At 45.7% G+C, this 17,238-nt stretch overlaps 1 protein-coding gene across 4 annotated transcripts in view; it reads left to right on the plus strand.

Annotated features, from left to right (window-relative positions):
• The window catches only part of QRICH1 (glutamine rich 1), a 67,591-nt gene that overhangs the window by 40,411 nt on the left and 9,942 nt on the right, over positions 1–17,238 (plus strand). For all 4 annotated transcript variants that reach the window (XM_023231545.2, XM_023231544.2, XM_023231546.3 and 1 more), the window contains 3 exons: positions 7,959–8,136; positions 8,653–8,807; positions 10,712–10,826. In XM_023231545.2, coding sequence (XP_023087313.1) covers positions 7,959–8,136; positions 8,653–8,807; positions 10,712–10,826 — 448 coding nt within the window. The remainder of the gene's footprint in view (positions 1–7,958; positions 8,137–8,652; positions 8,808–10,711; positions 10,827–17,238) is intronic.

Consider the following 17,238-nt stretch of genomic DNA (forward strand, 5'->3'; position numbering starts at 1 on the left):
AAAGGCCAGGTGCGGTGGCTCAAGCCTGTAAACCCACGACTTTGGGAGGCCGATACGGGTGGATCACGAGGTCAGGAGATCGAGACCATCCTGGCCTACACGGTGAAACCCCATCTCTATTAAAAAATACAAAAAAGTAGCCGGGCGAGATGGCGAGCGCCTGTAGTCCCAGCTACTCGGGAGGCTGAGGCAGGAGAATGGCGTAAACCCGGGAGGCGGAGCTTGCAGTGAGCCGAGATCGCGCCCCTGCACTTCAGCCTGGGCGACAGAGCGAGACTCCATCTCAAAAAAAAAAAGATATATATATATATATATATATATGTATATGCCAGGCAGTGGCTCACACATGTACTTTGGGAGGCTGAGGTGGGTGAATCACCGGAGGCCAGGAGTTTGAGATCAGCTTGGCCAACATAACCCTGTCTGTACTAAAAGTACAAAATTAGCTGGGTGTGGTGGCACACACCTGTTATCCCAGGTAATCTTACTTGGGAGGCTGAAGCAGGAGAATTGCTTGAACCTGGGAAGCAGAGGTTGCAGTGAGCTGAGATCGTGCCACTGCACTCCAACCTGGGGCAACAGAGCAAGACTTTGTCTCAAAACAAACATACAAAAAACCTGTTAGTGCTGGGTGCAGTGGCAGTTGCCTATAATCCCAGCAGTTTGGGAGGCTGAGTTGGGAGGAATGCTTGAGCCTAGGAGTTTGAGATCAGCCTGGGCAATATAGGAAGACCCTATCTCTACAAAAAATTAAAAAATATAGTCTAGTGTGGTGGCACACGCCTGTGGTCCCAGCTTAGATGCGAGGGTTGCATGAGCCTGGGAGGTTGATGCTACTATGATCATGCCACTGCTTTTTAGCCTAGAGAACAGAGTGAGACCCTGTCTAAAAGAACCGATTGGGGCCGGGCGCGGTGGCTCAAGCCTGTAATCCCAGCACTTTGGGAGGCCGAGACGGGCGGATCACGAGGTCAGGAGTTCGAGACCATCCTGGCTAACACGGTGAAACCCCGTCTCTACTAAAAAATACAAAAAAGCTCGCCGGGCGAGGTGGCTGGCGCCTGTAGTCCCAGCTACTCGGGAGGCTGAGGCAGGAGAATGGCGTAAACCTGGGAGGCGGAGCTTGCAGTGAGCTGAGATCCGGCCACTGCACTCCAGCCCGAGGGACAGAGCGAGACTCCGTCTCAAAAAAAATAAAAAATAAAAAATAAAAGAACCGATTGGTGAAATATCTGGTCCTGTTAGAGTGGGATATAGGGCCTCTGGTCTTATGGGACTGATGAAGGTGCTGTGCCTCAGTGGTCATAGGCTCCTGGGAGTGCATATGTATGTGGGAGCTGGCACAAATAAGTTAGATAAGGAACTGCACTTGGAAACATGGGCTGTAAGTGATTAAGCAAAGGTTGACCAGGTGGTTTCATAGAGGCAATATCATATTATCCTAGGTGGCATCGTTAAAGACCTGCTAAATATCTAGCTGTTGGGCCCAGAAATAGAACAAGACAAGATTTTTTGCTTTGTACAACTTAAGAGTCTAGTTGCAAAAATAAGAATTTATGATTTCTTTTCCTTTGAATTATTTATAAGGCAGAATAATTATGACATACAAAGACAAACTGGGAATTTAGAAATTCTAGGTTAAAAAGTCAACAGAGGCGTTTTTGTGGACAAAATGAGGTTTGAACTGTAGTTTGTTTATTTATTTTTGAGACAGTTTGTTGCTTTGTTTCCCAGGTAGGAGTATGGTAGTGATCATAATTCACTGTAGCTTGAAAGTCCTGGGCTCATAAAATCCTCCCACCTCAGCCTCCCAAGTAGCTGGGACTATAGACAGACTGCCACACTTGGCATATATATGTATATACACACACACACACATACACATATACACGTGTGTGTGTATATATGTGTGTGTATATATACATGTGTGTGTGTGCATCCACATGTGTGTGTATATATATACATATATGTGTGTGTGTGTATATATGTGTATATATATATTTGTAGAGACAGGGTCTCACTATGTTACCCAGGCTGCTCTTGAACTCCTGGCCTTAAATGATCCTCCCGCCTTGGCCTCCCAGAGTGCTGGGATTACAGGCATGAGCCACTGCACACCCTGCCTTGAACTGTTGAACTGTGATTTACAGTTTAGATAAACAAAAGAATGGAACAGCGTAAATACAGAGCCAAGGATGGACAGAAGGGACTTAGGCCATGTGGTCAGACCAGCAAGTATGTATTTATCCTGCAGCAACACACAACACAGCAGCCCATTATTGAGACTTTTTTTTTTTTTTGAGACAGAGTCTCGCTCCGGCTAATTTTTTGTATTTTTGGTAGAGATGGGATTTCACCGTGTTAACCAGGATGGTCTCGATCTCCTGACCTCGTGATCCGCCCGTCTCGGCCTCCCAAAGTGCTGGGATTACAGGCGTGAGCCACCGCGCCCGGCCGAGACTCTTTTTCTTTAGACTTGCATGTTATTACACATTCCTGATTTTCCTCCTACCCATCTGAGTCTTCTTTATTCCCAGGAAACTTACTAGTGCCTTCTCCTCTCTCTGAATCGTACATGTTGATGTTCCTTAGGGTTCAGTACTTGGCCCTCTTCTCCCTGAGGGATTTCTTTCCATTGCCATGATTTCCAGCATCTCCAGATGATTCTTGCTGCTGCTGAAGATAATAATCACTGGTACTATCTGCCTGTACTACTGTTCTTGATATTTAACATGTTCTTCTAATTTTCACATTAACTTTACAAAGTAGGTACTAATATCTCTGTTTTACAGATGAGGAAACTCAGGCAAAGAGATTAAGTGACAAGGCCAAAGCCATGCTTAAAAAGTGGCAGAACTGGCCAGGCGTGGTGGCTCACACCTATAATCCCAGCACTTTCGGAGGCCAGAGGCGGGTAGATCACGAGGTCAGGAGTTAAAAGACCAGCCTGGCCAAGATGGTGAAACCCCGTCTCTACTAAAAATACAAAAACAAAAAATTAACCAGGCGTAGTGGTTGGCACCTATAATCCCAGCTACCTGGGAGGCTAAGGCACAGAATTGCCTGAACCCAGGAGGCGGAGGTTTCAGTGAGCCGAGATCGTGCCACTGCACTCCAGCCTGGGCGATAGAATGAGACGCTGTCTCAAAAAAAAAAAAGTGAGGCCAGGCACGGTGGCTCACACTTGTAATCCCAGCACTCTGGGAGGCCGAGGTGGGCGGATCACGAGCTCAGGAGACTATCCTGGCTGACACAGTGAAGCCCCATCTCTACTAAAAAGACAAAAAATTAGCCGGGTGTAGTGATGTGCACCTGAAGTCCCAGCTACTCAGGAGGCTGAGGCAGGAGAATGGCATGAACCCAGGAGGCAGAGCTTGCAGTGAGTGGAGATCGTGCCACTGCACTCTAGCCTGGGCGACAGAGCGAGACTCCGTCTCAAAAAAAAAAAAAAAGTGGCAGAATTGAGATTCAACCCTGGATGGGCTGACCCTGAAGCCTGTGTCTTAATCCGTGTGCTGCATTGACACATTAAGTCCAAGTCTCTCGGCCATGCCTTCCTCTGTTTGGAACCTTTTCCACATATTCAGTTGCCTACTTAGCATTTACTTGGATTTATTGACAATACCTCAGATCTTCATTGGCACCACTTCTAAAACCGTCAAAAACTCCCTGTCTCAGAAAGTTGTGCTGCTCTCCACCCAGTTGTTTCTGGTTTGGAGTCATCTTTGTGTCTTGCTTCCTTGCTCCTCACAGCCAGTTCATTAACAAGCCATGTTGCATCTACCATCACACCTCTCAAAATCTCTTATATCATCTCCACTGCCACCACTATAGTCTAGGCCACCAGTACTTGCTTCCATTCTTGTTCTTCAATTTATTCTTCATAGAACAATGAGAATAATCATAAAATGTAAGATCATGTCACTTCCTAGCTTAAAACTCTCCAAGGGCTCCCATTATGTGTAGGAACAAATTTACACCACATTGTACAATACTCTGTATGAGTAACTTTCAACCTGGGTTGCATTATTGCCTCCTCCATCCACTGATAGACATTTGGACATGTTTGGAAGAATTTTTGGAAGATGCTTGGGAGTGTTAACTGACATTTAGTGGTTGGAAGCACACAGTAAAGGGGGCCTGTTACAGAAGCACTGCCTCCCATGCTCTGGCCACTGCCTACTTGTTCAGCCAGACTCCTGGATTTCCAGTTTGGGTAAATGATGTTGCCATTGAACGAGGGAGGGAGGTAACTCAGGAGAATAGATCTGGGCAGGGAAGATAATGAATACTCTGTAGATGTTAGTTGGAGGTGGCTATGAGATGTTCAGTTGGAGATATATAGTACCCACTGGGCATATTAAGCAGGGAGTAGGGGCAGTAAGGGTTCTAGCTTGGAGGTACATAGCGATCACTTTGACAAATACGGTTATCCAAACTGGAAAAGTGGGTGAGACTCACCAGGGAGAACATGTAGTTGAAATGAGAAAGTGGGTCTATAGAGTAGCTCCATAGTTAACAAACACGTAAGGGCCTGGCAGAGATAAACCTAAAGCATACACAGAAAGAACTGCCAGATAGCTGAGGGAGGTCCAGGAGAGTGACAGGAAGCCGAGCAGAGTACAAAGGACAGTGTTGTGAGTGACATTTTTGGATGTGCCAGAAAGGTCCAGTAGGTTAGGGCCAAAGCATCCATTGCATTTGACCCTTTCATTTCAGGTGTATGCGACTGGGGAGTACAAGGAGGGTGGTAGTGCTGGTAGTGGTGGCAGCAACTACTACAGGCCACCAAGAAGAAATTGCTCATTTCTGGGGTAGACAGAATAGTGATTGGAGCCCTGAATACAGCATCCAGATCAAAGGTCTATGGAAATCAGAGAATGAGTCCTCAGGTTAAAAGTAGAAGAAAGGGCAAGAATGTCTGGGCCCAGCTATAGACTTGGCTTTGAGCAAGACAGTAATTCATGACAAACTTTTTAACAAAACAGAGTAGGGGAAAGATGGGTTGCTTCCTGAGCTAAGAAAGTACTTATTGACTAGGTAAAGGGAGGCTTGGGCCTGTGGGTGGCGGGGAGGAGGGGACATCTGTGTGGCTCACTGAGAGGCTTCTGGTGCTATTGGGTCCTCTGGCCCTGAGCTCAGCTGCCCTCCTGGTCTGTGCTAAATGTCTTAGAGGGGCATGATGGTTGGCAGTTCATGGAACTGTTTCAAAGAAATGGTTTGAGTAATTTTTTTTTTTTTTTTTTTTTTTTTTTTTGGTGATCATTGGATTAGCCAGTGCAGTTAAGGAGAAAAACTGATGCCAAAGATTTTCTTCACAACACTGCAGATTGAATCAGCTCTTTGCCCTAGACTGTAATTTAATGCATGTCAGTATTCTGGGCCTGATGCAAAGCTTTGCACACGTTTTTTGAATTAGTGAGTGAGTGAAACTAGGGCTTTGGGTGATTTGAATTGATTTGCTGTTTTATTGCACCTTTGAGAATCCAAGCACATTCTTTTTTTTTTTTTTTTTTTTTTTTTTTTGAGACAGAGTCTGGCTCTGTGACCCAGGATGGAGTGCAGTGGCACCATCTTAGCTCCCTGCAACCTCTGCCTCTCAGGTTCAAGCAATTCTCCTGCCTCAGCCTCCTAAGTAGGTGGGATTACAGGCGCATGCTACCTCACCTGCCTAGTTTTTTATATTTTTGGTAGAGACAGGGTTTCACCATGTTGGCCAGGCTGGTCTCCAACTCCTGACCTGAAGTGATCTGCCTGCCTCGGCCTCCCAGAGTGCTGGGATTACAGGTGTGAGCCACCTGACCCAGCTCAAGCATGTTCTTTGAACATGTGGTGACTCAGTTCTTGCCCTTCAAAATCAGCGTCCAAACTAAAAAAATGGAAAATCTTGGATTTTTATTTTTTTAGGGTATAAAGATCTCTTTAGAATCTGGCCGGGCATGGTGGCTCATGCCTATAAGGCCAACATTTTGGGAGGCCAAGGCGGACAGATCACCTGAGGTCGGGAGTTTGAGACCAGCTTGGTCAACATGGTGAAACCCCGTCTCTACTAAAAATACAAAAACTAGCCAGGCATGATGGCAGACACCTATAATCCCAGCTACTCGGGAGGCTGAGGCAGGAGAATGCCTTGAACCTGGGAGACAGAGGTTGTGGTGAGCCAAGATCATGCCACTGCTTTCCAGTCTGGGTGACAGAGCAAGACTTTGCTTAAAAAAAGAATTTCAAAAAGTAGGAAATTGCAAAGTTGGGAGTCAAGACCAGCCTGACCAACTTGGAGAAACCCAATCTCTACTAAAAATATAAAATTAGCCGGGAGTGGTGGCACATGCCTGTAATCCTAGCTAGTTGGGAGGCTGAGGCAGGAGAATCGCTTGAACCTGGGAGACAGAGGTCGAGGTGAGCCGAGATCCCACCATTGCACTCCAGCATCCAAAGAACAAGAGCAAAACTCAGTCCCTGCCAAAAAAAAAAAAGAGAAATGCTGAGTCTCAGATCCCACCCTTTTCAATCACAATATACATTTTGATATAATCCCCAAGTGATTTGTTTGCACATTAAAGATTTTGGGGGCCGGGCGCAGTGGCTCATGCCTGTAATCTTAGCACTTTGGGAGGCTGAGGCAGGTGGATCACCTGAGGTCAGGAGTTCGAGACCAGCCTGGCCAACATGGAGAAACTCCGTCTCTACTAAAAATAAAAAAATTAGCCAGGTGTGGTGGCAGACACCTATAATCCCAGCTACTCGGGAGACTGAAGAAGGAGAATTGCTTGAACCCGGGAGGTGGAAGTTACAGTGAGCTGAGATTGTGCCACTGCAGTCAAGCCTGTACTACAGGAGCAAGACTCCATCTCAAAAAAAAAAAAAAAGAAGAAGATTGTGGAAGCAGTGCTTTGAGCCAGTACTTCTCAGTGGTGACCAAACATTAGAATTACTTTTTTACTTGAGGAGTTCTTTTGTTTTGTTTTGTTTTGTTTTTTCTTTTTCCAAGACAGAGTCTCGCTCTGTCACCAGGCTGGAGTGCAGTGGCGCAATCTTACTTGAGGAGTTTTTATACGATTGATACCTTGGCTCCCCCTCAGAGAGATTCTGGGGTAAGTCTATTAGTGTTTTTAAATAAAAGATTTGACCAGGCACGGTGGTTCACGCATGTAATCCCAGCACTTTGGGAGGCTGAGGCGGGCAGATCACCTGAGGTTGGGAGTTCGAGACCAGCCTGACCAACATGATGAAACCCCATCTCAACTAAAATTATGAAATTAGCTGGCCGTGGTGGTGCATGCCTGTAATCCCAGGTACTCGGGAGGCTGAGGCAGGAGAATCACTTGAACTCGGGAGGCAGACGTTGCAGTGAGCCGAGATTGCGCCATTGCACTCCAGCCTGAGTGACAAGAGCGAAACTCCGTCTAAAAAAAAAAACATTTAAAAGTGCAGTCAAGGCTGAGAATCACTGCACTAGCCCAGTTGCAGTACTGCTTTTGCTGTCCCTGGGGCAAGAGGTAGAACTGCAAAGCTTCTTAAAAGTAGGACAGCAGCCGGGCGTGGTGGCTCAAGCCTGTAATCCCAGCACTTTGGGAGGCCAAGACGGGTGGATCACGAGGTCAGGAGATGGAGACCATCCTGGCTAACACGGTGAAACCCCATCTCTACTAAACAAATATAAAAAATTAGCTGGGCGTGGTGGCGGGCGCCTGTAGTCCCAGCTACTCCGGAGGCCGAATGGCGTGAACCTGGGAGGCGGAGCTTGCAGTGAGCCGAGATCGCACCACTGCACTCCAGCCTGGGCGACAGAGCAAGACTCCTTCTCAAAATAAAAAAAAAAAAAAAAAAAAGGACAGCAAGGAGTAGAGAAATATTTTCTTAAATAAATGAACTATACATAACAATTTTCTGGCAATTTTGCTGAAGGATCTAATATAAAACGTTATTGACACATTTTCATGGTTTCTTTCCTATAGGCTCAAACTGTCCAGGTTGCTGAAGTTGAACCACAGTCACAGCCACAGCCTTCCCCAGAACTTCTGCTTCCAAATTCTTTGAAGCCAGAAGAAGGGCTTGAAGTATGGAAAAACTGGGCCCAGACCAAGAATGCTGAATTAGAGAAGGATGCTCAGAACAGATTGGCACCCATTGGGAGTGAGTGTCTGGGAAGAAGAGTGGGCTCTGTCTAAAATGCAGTGGTACTGAAGTAACAGGAGGACAAAATGGCAGAAAAGTGGTATCCCCTGTCTGGGGGAAAAGAGAGCAACATCTGTAATAGTATGTTGAATTCAGTCCTAGCAACAAGCAGTACTGACCCTGTGTACATAATAAGCAGGATGTGTGGGGTTTGCGCAAAACCAGGCATTTTTAGACATACGGGTTTTGGGAGTTGACCCTACCAGACCTGAACAGAGTGGCTTCTGGGAGGAAATGGGAATCAGGGAGTAGGCACTCAAGCCCTTCTTTCTTGGCATTAGGCTCATACACTCACATGATAGGCCAGTTCTGACATTGCAGGCGTGAAATATTACAGTAGATACAAGTGACCATTTCTGTCCCAGCACCCTGATGGGCAGTATGTGTTCTGAGCCTTCCAGATATGGACCCCCAGGACCTTCATTCGTCCTGGGTTGCCAGGACCTCCATTCATCTTTGGGGCTTTCGTTGCAGGGCGCCAACTGCTGCGATTCCAGGAAGATCTCATCTCCTCTGCTGTGGCAGAGTTGAATTATGGGCTCTGTCTAATGACACGGGAAGCTCGAAATGGAGAAGGTGAACCCTATGATCCAGATGTGCTCTACTATATTTTCCTGTGTATTCAAAAGGTAGGAAACAGATCTTCATGAGAACATGTTTGAGCTGTGTTCCTGTTGGATGTTTGCTAGTTTAGTTAATAAAATGACAAACAAGAAGTTAAAATAAGGAAGTTCTCTTTCAGGTATATAATGAGTTTTAAAATGCACATTTATTTTAAGTTTTAAAAACCTACATGTTCACTTTAGAAAATAAGAGCCGGGGCCGGGCGCTGGTGGCTCACTCCTGTAATCCCAGCACTTTGGGAAGCCGAGGCAGGTGGATCACTTGAGGTCAGGAGTTGAAGATGACCAGCCCGGCCAACATGGTGAAACCCTATCCACTAAAAATACAAAAATTCTCCAGGTGTGGTGGTGCACGCCTATAATCCCTGCTACTTGGGAGGCTGAGGCATGATAATCGCTTGAACCCGGGAGATAGAGGTTGCAGTGAGCTGAGATCACAGCATTGCACTCCAGCCTGGGTGACAGAGCGAGACTCTGTCTCAAAAATTTTAAAAAGAAAAAAAATAAGAGCCAAGCGAGATATCTCACACCTGTAATCCCAGAACTTTGGGAGGCTCAGGCAGGAGGATCGCTTGAGCCGCAGGAGTTTGAGACCAGCCTAGGCTGTAACATAGTGAAACACCATCTCTACAAAAAATTAGCTGGGTATGGTAGTGCATGCCTGTAGTCCCAGCTACTTGGGAGGCTGAGGTGGGAGGATTGCTTAAGCCCCAGAGGTTGGGGCTGTAGTGAGTCATGATTATGCCACTACACTCCAGCCTGGGTGACAGAATGAGACCCTGTCTCAAAAACGAAAAGAAAAAATATTAGCCGGGTGTGGTGGTGCACACCTGTAGTCCCAGCTATTTGGGAGGTTGAGGCAGGAGGATCGCTTGAGCTCAGGAGTTTGAGGCTACAGTCAGCTATGATTGTGCCATCGCACTTCTTTCAGTCTGGGCTGCAAAGCAAGACCTTGTCTCTTAAAAAATAAATGCATAAAATAAATAATAAAATAGGAAAACAAACATTATTCATCATCCTACTACCTAGAGAAACTTCTATTACATTATTGGTAATTACCTTGACCTTTTTCTTTTTGTAATTCACAAAGCATTTATGTAACACTTTTCTTTTTGTTAAAGTAAACCTGATTTTCATGGAAGTAATTTATTCAAAACAAAACCTTGTGCCAGCATAGAACTTTCCTTCTCATTGTCCCTGCATTAACACTAAATACTTATTTGAAGGAGTCTAGCTAGAATAATATACCAATGTAGTTAGGTTTTGAGGATATCTGTGGTGAAGCATAATGGAAATTTGCAGACCGGCAGTTCAAGGGAGCAGAGGTGGATGTTTTAGTGTTTGAAGGCTTTTGAGGAGAAATCACAGTATAGTAGAGTAGGGCTTACTGGTTGGGACTCATTCTGTTGCCTAGTCTTGAGACATGTCTGCCTCCTAGTTTTTTCCTCTCTCGGTGGTCCTAAGCTAAGTACTGTGTGAATTGATTTACATGCTTTCATTCTGTGCTCTCCCCAGTCCTGGAAGGCAGATACCATCATCTCCATTTACAGGCAAGGAAACTGAGCCCCAGAAATTAAAAGACTTGCACATGTTATTTAACTTACACAATATCTAATGGAAGGCTGACCCTAGAGCCTATTCATGATTTTTGCTAACAACAAAACAATGCCTTTCTTGGGTGAAATACCATTCACAACATCTGCCTTACTTACCTAACTCTCAAGAATGTCATGAGAATCAGTCATATGAGCTTAAGCATACTATGGAAGTGTCACGTGCTGGTGCCTTAATTTGTTGAGGTGTGAATGGGTAGGGAAGGATAGTAGTACTGGTAGAAAAATATATTTATTTCCCCTGAAAGCCTTGTTCAGGAGACTACCAATAACTTCTATTAATTGTTTTTCTTTTAGTATCTTTTTGAAAATGGAAGGGTAGATGACATTTTCTCCGATCTTTATTATGTTCGGTTCACGGAGTGGCTACATGAAGTTCTGAAGGATGTTCAGCCCCGGGTCACTCCACTTGGTAAGAGTCTCCCTTGTCCTTGGATATCTTTCCCACCTGGATTTAAGAAAGATCAACAGCTTCTGTGGTTGGCTGTGAAAAGCATGTGAGTGAGGGGTATATAAATCCCAGACTGCAGCAACTTTGGCCACTGTGCTACTTGCCCTGATAGGGAAGAGGCACTGCTCACCAGAGAACCTTGCTGGTCCCAGTGTGGGAAGGACACAGGAACAAGCAGAACTAGTGGGATAGTTACTATCTTTTTTTTTTTCTATTAAAATGTATTGATTAAAATTAGAATAACAATTAAGAATTGTGGACAGTTTTATCTGTAGAGCATAATTTTTGCTTTAGTTACAGGCAGTCTTCTGGACAGAATATTCTGTTGGAATAAAAGCATAGGTTATTCAGTGTTTTTCTTTGTTCTTAAAAAAAACATGGTCTTGGTATGTTGCTGAGATGGACCTCAAACTCCTGAGCTCAAGCGATCCTCCTGCCTCAGCCTCCTGAGTAGCTGGAGCTATAGGCATGCGCTACCATGCTCAGGTATTTTTGTTTTGTTTTGTTTTGTTTTGTTTTGTTTGATACAGAGTCTCACTCTGTAGCCCAGGGTGTAGTGCAGTGGTGTGATCTTGGCACATTGCAGCCTCCGCCTCCTGGGTCCCAGTTCAGGCAGTTCTCCTACCTCAGCCTCCCGAGTAGCTGGGATTACAGGCACGTGCCATCATGCCCAGCTAATTTTTGTATTTTTAGTAGAGGCAGGGTTTTGCCATGTTGGCCAGGCTGGTCTCAAACTCCTGACTTTGTGATCTGCCCGCCTCGGCCTCCCAAAGTGCTGGGATTACAGGCGTGAGCCACTGTGCCTGGCCTATTTTTGTTTTTAATAGACTTTTTTGTTTTGAGACAGAGTTTCGCTCTTGTTGCCCAGGCTGGAGTGCAATGGTGCGATCTTGGCTCACTGCAGCATCTGCCTCCTGGGTTCAAGTGATTCTCCTATCCCAGCCTCCCAAGTAGCTGGGATTACAGGGGCATACCACCACGCCTGACTAATTTTTGTATTTTTAGTAGAGACAGGGTTTCATCATATTGGTCAGGGTGGTCTCGAACTCTTGACCTCAGGTGATCCGCCCACGTTGGCCTCTCCCAAGTGCTGGAATTACAGGCATGAGCCACCACGGCCAACTAATAGACTTTTTTTTTTTTTTGAGATGGAGTCTTGCTCTGTCGTCTAGGCTGGAGTGCAGTGGCGCAATCTTGGCTCACAGCAAGCTCCACCACCTGGGTTCACACCATTCTCCTGCCTCAGCCTTCCGAGTAGCTGGGACTACAGGCGCCTGCCACCACGCCCGGCTAATTTTTTTTTTATATTTTTAGTAGAGATGGAGTTTCACCGTGTTAGCCAGGATGGTCTCGATCTCTTGACCTCGTGATCCGCCCGCCTTGGCCTCCCAAAGTGCTGGGATTACAGGCGCGAGCCACCGCGCCCGGCCTAGACTTTGTTTTTTAGAGTACTTTTAGGTTTCCAGAAAAATTTAGCAATAAGTATAGAGAATTTCCATATAACTCCTTAAGTGTATACTCTCACACGCAGTTTCTCCTATCAATAACATGTTGCATTGGTGTGGTACATTTGTTACAATTGATAAACCAATATTGATACATTATTGTTAACTATAGTTCATAGTGCTATGAACTATATTATTGTGTTGTACATTCTGGTTTACATTCTGTATCTGTTGTACATTCTGAGTTTTGATAAATGTATGATGACATGTATCACCATCATGGTGTCTTATAGAATGTTTCACTGTCCTAAAAAATACCTCTTCTGGGCTGGACATGGTGGTTCACGCCTGTAATCCCAGCACTTTGGGAGGCAGAGATGGACTGATCACTGAACATTGGGAGTTCAAAACCAGCCTGGCCAACATGGTGAAACACTATCTCTACTAAAAATACAAAAATTAGCTGGGTGTGTTGGCAGGCGCCTGTAATCCCAGCTACACGGGAGGCTGAGGTTAGGAGAATTGCTTGAACCAGGGAGTTGGAGGTTATGGTGAGCCAAGATTGTGCCACTGTACTCCAGCCTGGTGATAGAGCAAGACTCCGTCTCAAAAATAAAAAACAAAAACTTTTTCACCAGTTTATCCCTCCCTCCCCCAGATACACTGGGAACCACTGATGTTTTTACTATCTTCACAGTTTTCATTTTCTAGAATGTCGTACAGTTGGAATAATTTGGCATGTGGCCTTTTCAGATTTTTGCTTTGCAATATGCCTTTAAGATTCCTGTGTGTCTTTGGCTGGGCGCCGTGGCTCATGTCTGTAATCCCAGCACTTTGGGAGGCCAAGGCAGGTGGAACACGAGATCGGGAGATGGAGACCATCCTGGCTAACATGGTGAAACCCTGTCTCTACTAAAAAATACAAAAAATTAGCCAGGCGTGGTGGTGGGTGCCTGTAGTCCCAGCTGCTTGGGAGGCTGAGGCAGGAGAATGGTGTGAACCCGGGAGGTGGAGCTTGCAGTGAGCCAAGATCACAGCACTGCACTCCAGCTTGGGTGATAGAGCGAGACTCCAAGACTCCGTCTCAAAAAAAAAAAAAAAAAAGGATTCCTGTGTGTCTTTTTGTGGCTTGATAGATTGTTTCTTTTTCTCACTGAATAAATATTCCATTGTATGGATGTACCACAGTTTGTTTGCCCATTCACCTATTGAAGGACATCTTATCTTGGTTGCTTCCAAGTTTTAGCAATTATGAATAAAGCTGCTTAAACATTTGTGTACAGGTTTTTGGCAAAGGAATAGACAGATCAATGTTACAGAATAGAAAACCTAGAAATAGAGACACACAAATATAGTAAGTTTGTCATTGACAAAGGAGAAGGGAAATTCAATGGAGAAAGCAGAGAGGATAATCTTTTCAACAAACAGTGCTAATGCAGGCTGTGCGCAGTGGCTCATGCCCGTAATCCCAGCACTTTGGGAGGTCGAGGCGGGTGAATCACTTGAGATCAGGAGTTCTCAAGTGATGACTGGTGATGACACCAGCCTGGCCAACATAGTGAAACCCCGTGTTTACTAAAACTACCAAAAATTAGCTGGGTGTGGTGGTGCATGCCTGTCGTCCTAGCTACTGTAGATGCTGAGGCAGGAGGATCGCTTGAACCCGGGAGTTCAAAGCTGCAGTAAGCTATGATCATGCCACTGCACTCTAGCCTGGGTGACAGAGCAAGACCCCAACTCTGAAAAAATAACAGTCTAGCCGGACGCGGTAGCTCATGCCTGTAATCCCACCCCTTTGGGAGAGGCCGAGGTAGGCGGATCACAAGGTAAAGAGATCGAGACCAGCCTGGCCAACATGGTGAAACCACCCCCCCCACTAAAATACAAAAAATTAGCCAGGTGTGGTAGTGTGCAGCTGTAGCTCCAGCTACTCAGGAGACTGAGGCAGAGGAATTGCTTGAACCAGGAAGGTGGAGGTTGCAGTGAGCCAAGAGCATGCCACTGCACTCCATCCTGGTGACAGAGCAAGAGTCCGCCCCTCCCCTCCCCTCCCCCCCCAAAAAACAGTCTGGGCGCAGTGGCTCACGCCTGTAATCCCAGCACTTTGGGAGACCAAGGCAGGTGGATGACTTGAGACCAGGAATCCGACACCAGCCTGGCCAACACATAAAACATCGTCTCTACTAAAAATACAAAAAATTGGCTGGGCGTGGTGGTTCACATCTGTAATCCCAGAACTTTGGGAGGCTGAGGCAGGTGGATCATGAGATCAGGAGATCGAGACCAACCTGGCTAACACTGTGAAACCCTGTCTCTACTAAATACAAAAAATTAGCTAGACGTGGTGGCATGTGCCTATAGTCCCAGCTACTCGGAGGCTGAGGCAGGAGAATCGCTTGAACCAGGGAGGCAGAGGTTGCAATGAGGTAAGACCATGCCACTCCACTCCAGCCTGGGTGACAGAGTGAGACTCTGTCTCAAAAAAAAAAAAGGACTAGCAGCTGGGTGTAGCCGCTCGCACCCGTAATCCTAGCACTTTGGGAGACCGAGGTGGGAGGATCACTTGAGTCCAGGAGTTTGGGACCAGTCTGGTCAACAAAGTGAGACCCCCATCTCATTCATAATAAACGTCTGGGCTGGGCCTGGCTCACACCTGTAATACCAGCACTTCGGGAGGCTGTGGTAAGAGGATTGTTTGAGCCCAGGAATTCAAGACCAGCCTGGGCAACATGGTGACATCCTATCTCTACCAAAAAATAAAAAACTACACACACACACATATTAAATATCTGACCAGATACCTCACCAAAGAAAATGCATTGATGGCATATGAGTATATGAAAAGATGGGCTGGGTGTGGTGGCTCACACCTGTAATCCTAGCACTTTGGGAGGCCAAATGTGGGTGCATCACTTGAGGTCAGGACAGCCTGGCCAATATGGGGAAACCCCATCTCTACTTAAAAAAATACAAAAATTAGCCGGGTGTGGTGGCACGCGCCCGTAATCCCAGCTACTTGGGAGGCTGAGGCAAGATAATCACTTGAACCCAGAAGGCAGAGGTTGCAGTGAGCCGAGATCCTGTGCCACTGCACTCCAGCCTGGGCAACAGAATGAGACTCTGTCTCAAAAAGAAAAAAAAGATGCTCTCGTCAGGTGTCATCAGAGAGTTGCAAATTGAAGTAATGAAATACTACTGTACATTTATTAGAATGGCTAAAATTCAAAATACTAATAGCACCAAATGCTGACATGGATAGGGAGTAACATGTCATTTATTGCTTGTGGAAATGAATGACACAACCACTTTGGAAGACAATTTGGCAGTTTCTTACAAAAGTAAGCATTGTTGGCCTTATGATGCAGCAGTTGCATTCCGTGGCACGTAAAGAAGTTTAAAACTTGTGTTCATGCAAATATCCGAGTTTTAATCCCTGTTCTGCCATTTATTAAAATGTGTGCTGCTTAACCCTTAAAAAAGAAACTAACTGGTTAGACAAATTTTTTGAGTGCCTACTATGTGCCAGGCAGTATTCCAGGTGCCGGAGAATGTAATTAATACAGCAGTGAAGAAAATGGAGCTTGCACTACAGTAAGGTGGGCCAGTGTATAAGTAAGTAACTTAACTCCAGTACTTTGTCTTTTTTTTTTTTTTTCCCCTTCTTTTTTGTGGAGAGCAAGGTCTCACTATATTGCCCAGGCAGGTCTCCAACTCCTGGGCTCCAGCTATCCTCCTACCTCTGCCTCCGTAAGAGCTGGGATTATGGGCGTGAGCTACTGCGCCTAGCAACTTAAGTACTTTGGAGAACAGAACACAAAGGAATGGAAAGTGTTAAGACTATTACAAGGGAGGGCTATCGTTGGAACAGAGACATAAGTGACTATATCACTCTACAGAATTTGGAAATTTTCAAGCTAAGTATAGATATGCAGAGTTCACTTTTTAGTCTGTTACTATGGATAAATAAAATAAACAATAGATTACTGAATTCCCCCACGTACCCATTTTCCATGGCAAATCTTTTTTTGTTGCTGTTTTTTTGTTTTTGAAACGGAGTCTCACTCTGTCGCCCAGGCTGAAGTGCAGTGGCACGATCTCGGCTCACTACCTCTGCCTTGGGTTCAAGTGATTCTCGTGTCTCAGCCTCCCAAGTAGCTGAAATTACAGGCGTGTGCCACCAAGCCCATCTACTTTTTATATTTTTAGTAGAGACAGGGGTTTCACTATGTTGACCAGGCTGGTCTCAAACTCCTGACCTAAAGTGATCCACCTGCATCAGCCTCCCAAAGTGCTGGGATTACAGGCATGAGCCACCAAGCCTGGCCTGTTGCCGTTTAATTACTTTTTGTTTGTTTGTTTTTAAGTTTATTTTTTCCATTTTAAACCTTATGGATAACACTACCTGTTTCCCCTCTCCTGTATTGGAAGTAAATTCCAGATACTTTATCCATACTTCTTTTTGCCTCAAGCCTCCAAGTAGCTGGGATTACAGGCACCTGGCCAGGCTGGTCTCGAACTTCTGGCCTCAAGTGATTGGCCTACCTTGGCCTCTCAAAGTGCTGGGATTTCAGGCATGAGCCACGGGACCCAACCTATCGTACTTACTTATTTATTTACTTGTTTGTTTATTTGAGACAGATCTCAGTCACCTAGGCTGGAGTGCAGTGACAGGACCTCGGCTTACTACAACCTCTGTCTCCTGGGTTCGAGCGGTTCACCTGCCTCAGCCCCCCATGTACCTGGGATTACAGACATGTGCCACAACACTTGGCTAATTTTTGTATTTTTAGTAGAGATGGAGTTTCATTTCACCATGTTGGCCAGGGTGGTCTTGAACTCCTGACCTCAGGTGATCTGCCCGCCTCAGCCTCCCAAAGTGTTGGGATTACAGGTGTGAGCCACCGCTTCTGGCCTGGTTATGTCTTTTA

This window comes from Piliocolobus tephrosceles, chromosome 2 (assembly GCF_002776525.5).
Source record: "Piliocolobus tephrosceles isolate RC106 chromosome 2, ASM277652v3, whole genome shotgun sequence".
In the NCBI taxonomy this organism is placed as follows: Eukaryota; Metazoa; Chordata; class Mammalia; order Primates; family Cercopithecidae; genus Piliocolobus; species Piliocolobus tephrosceles.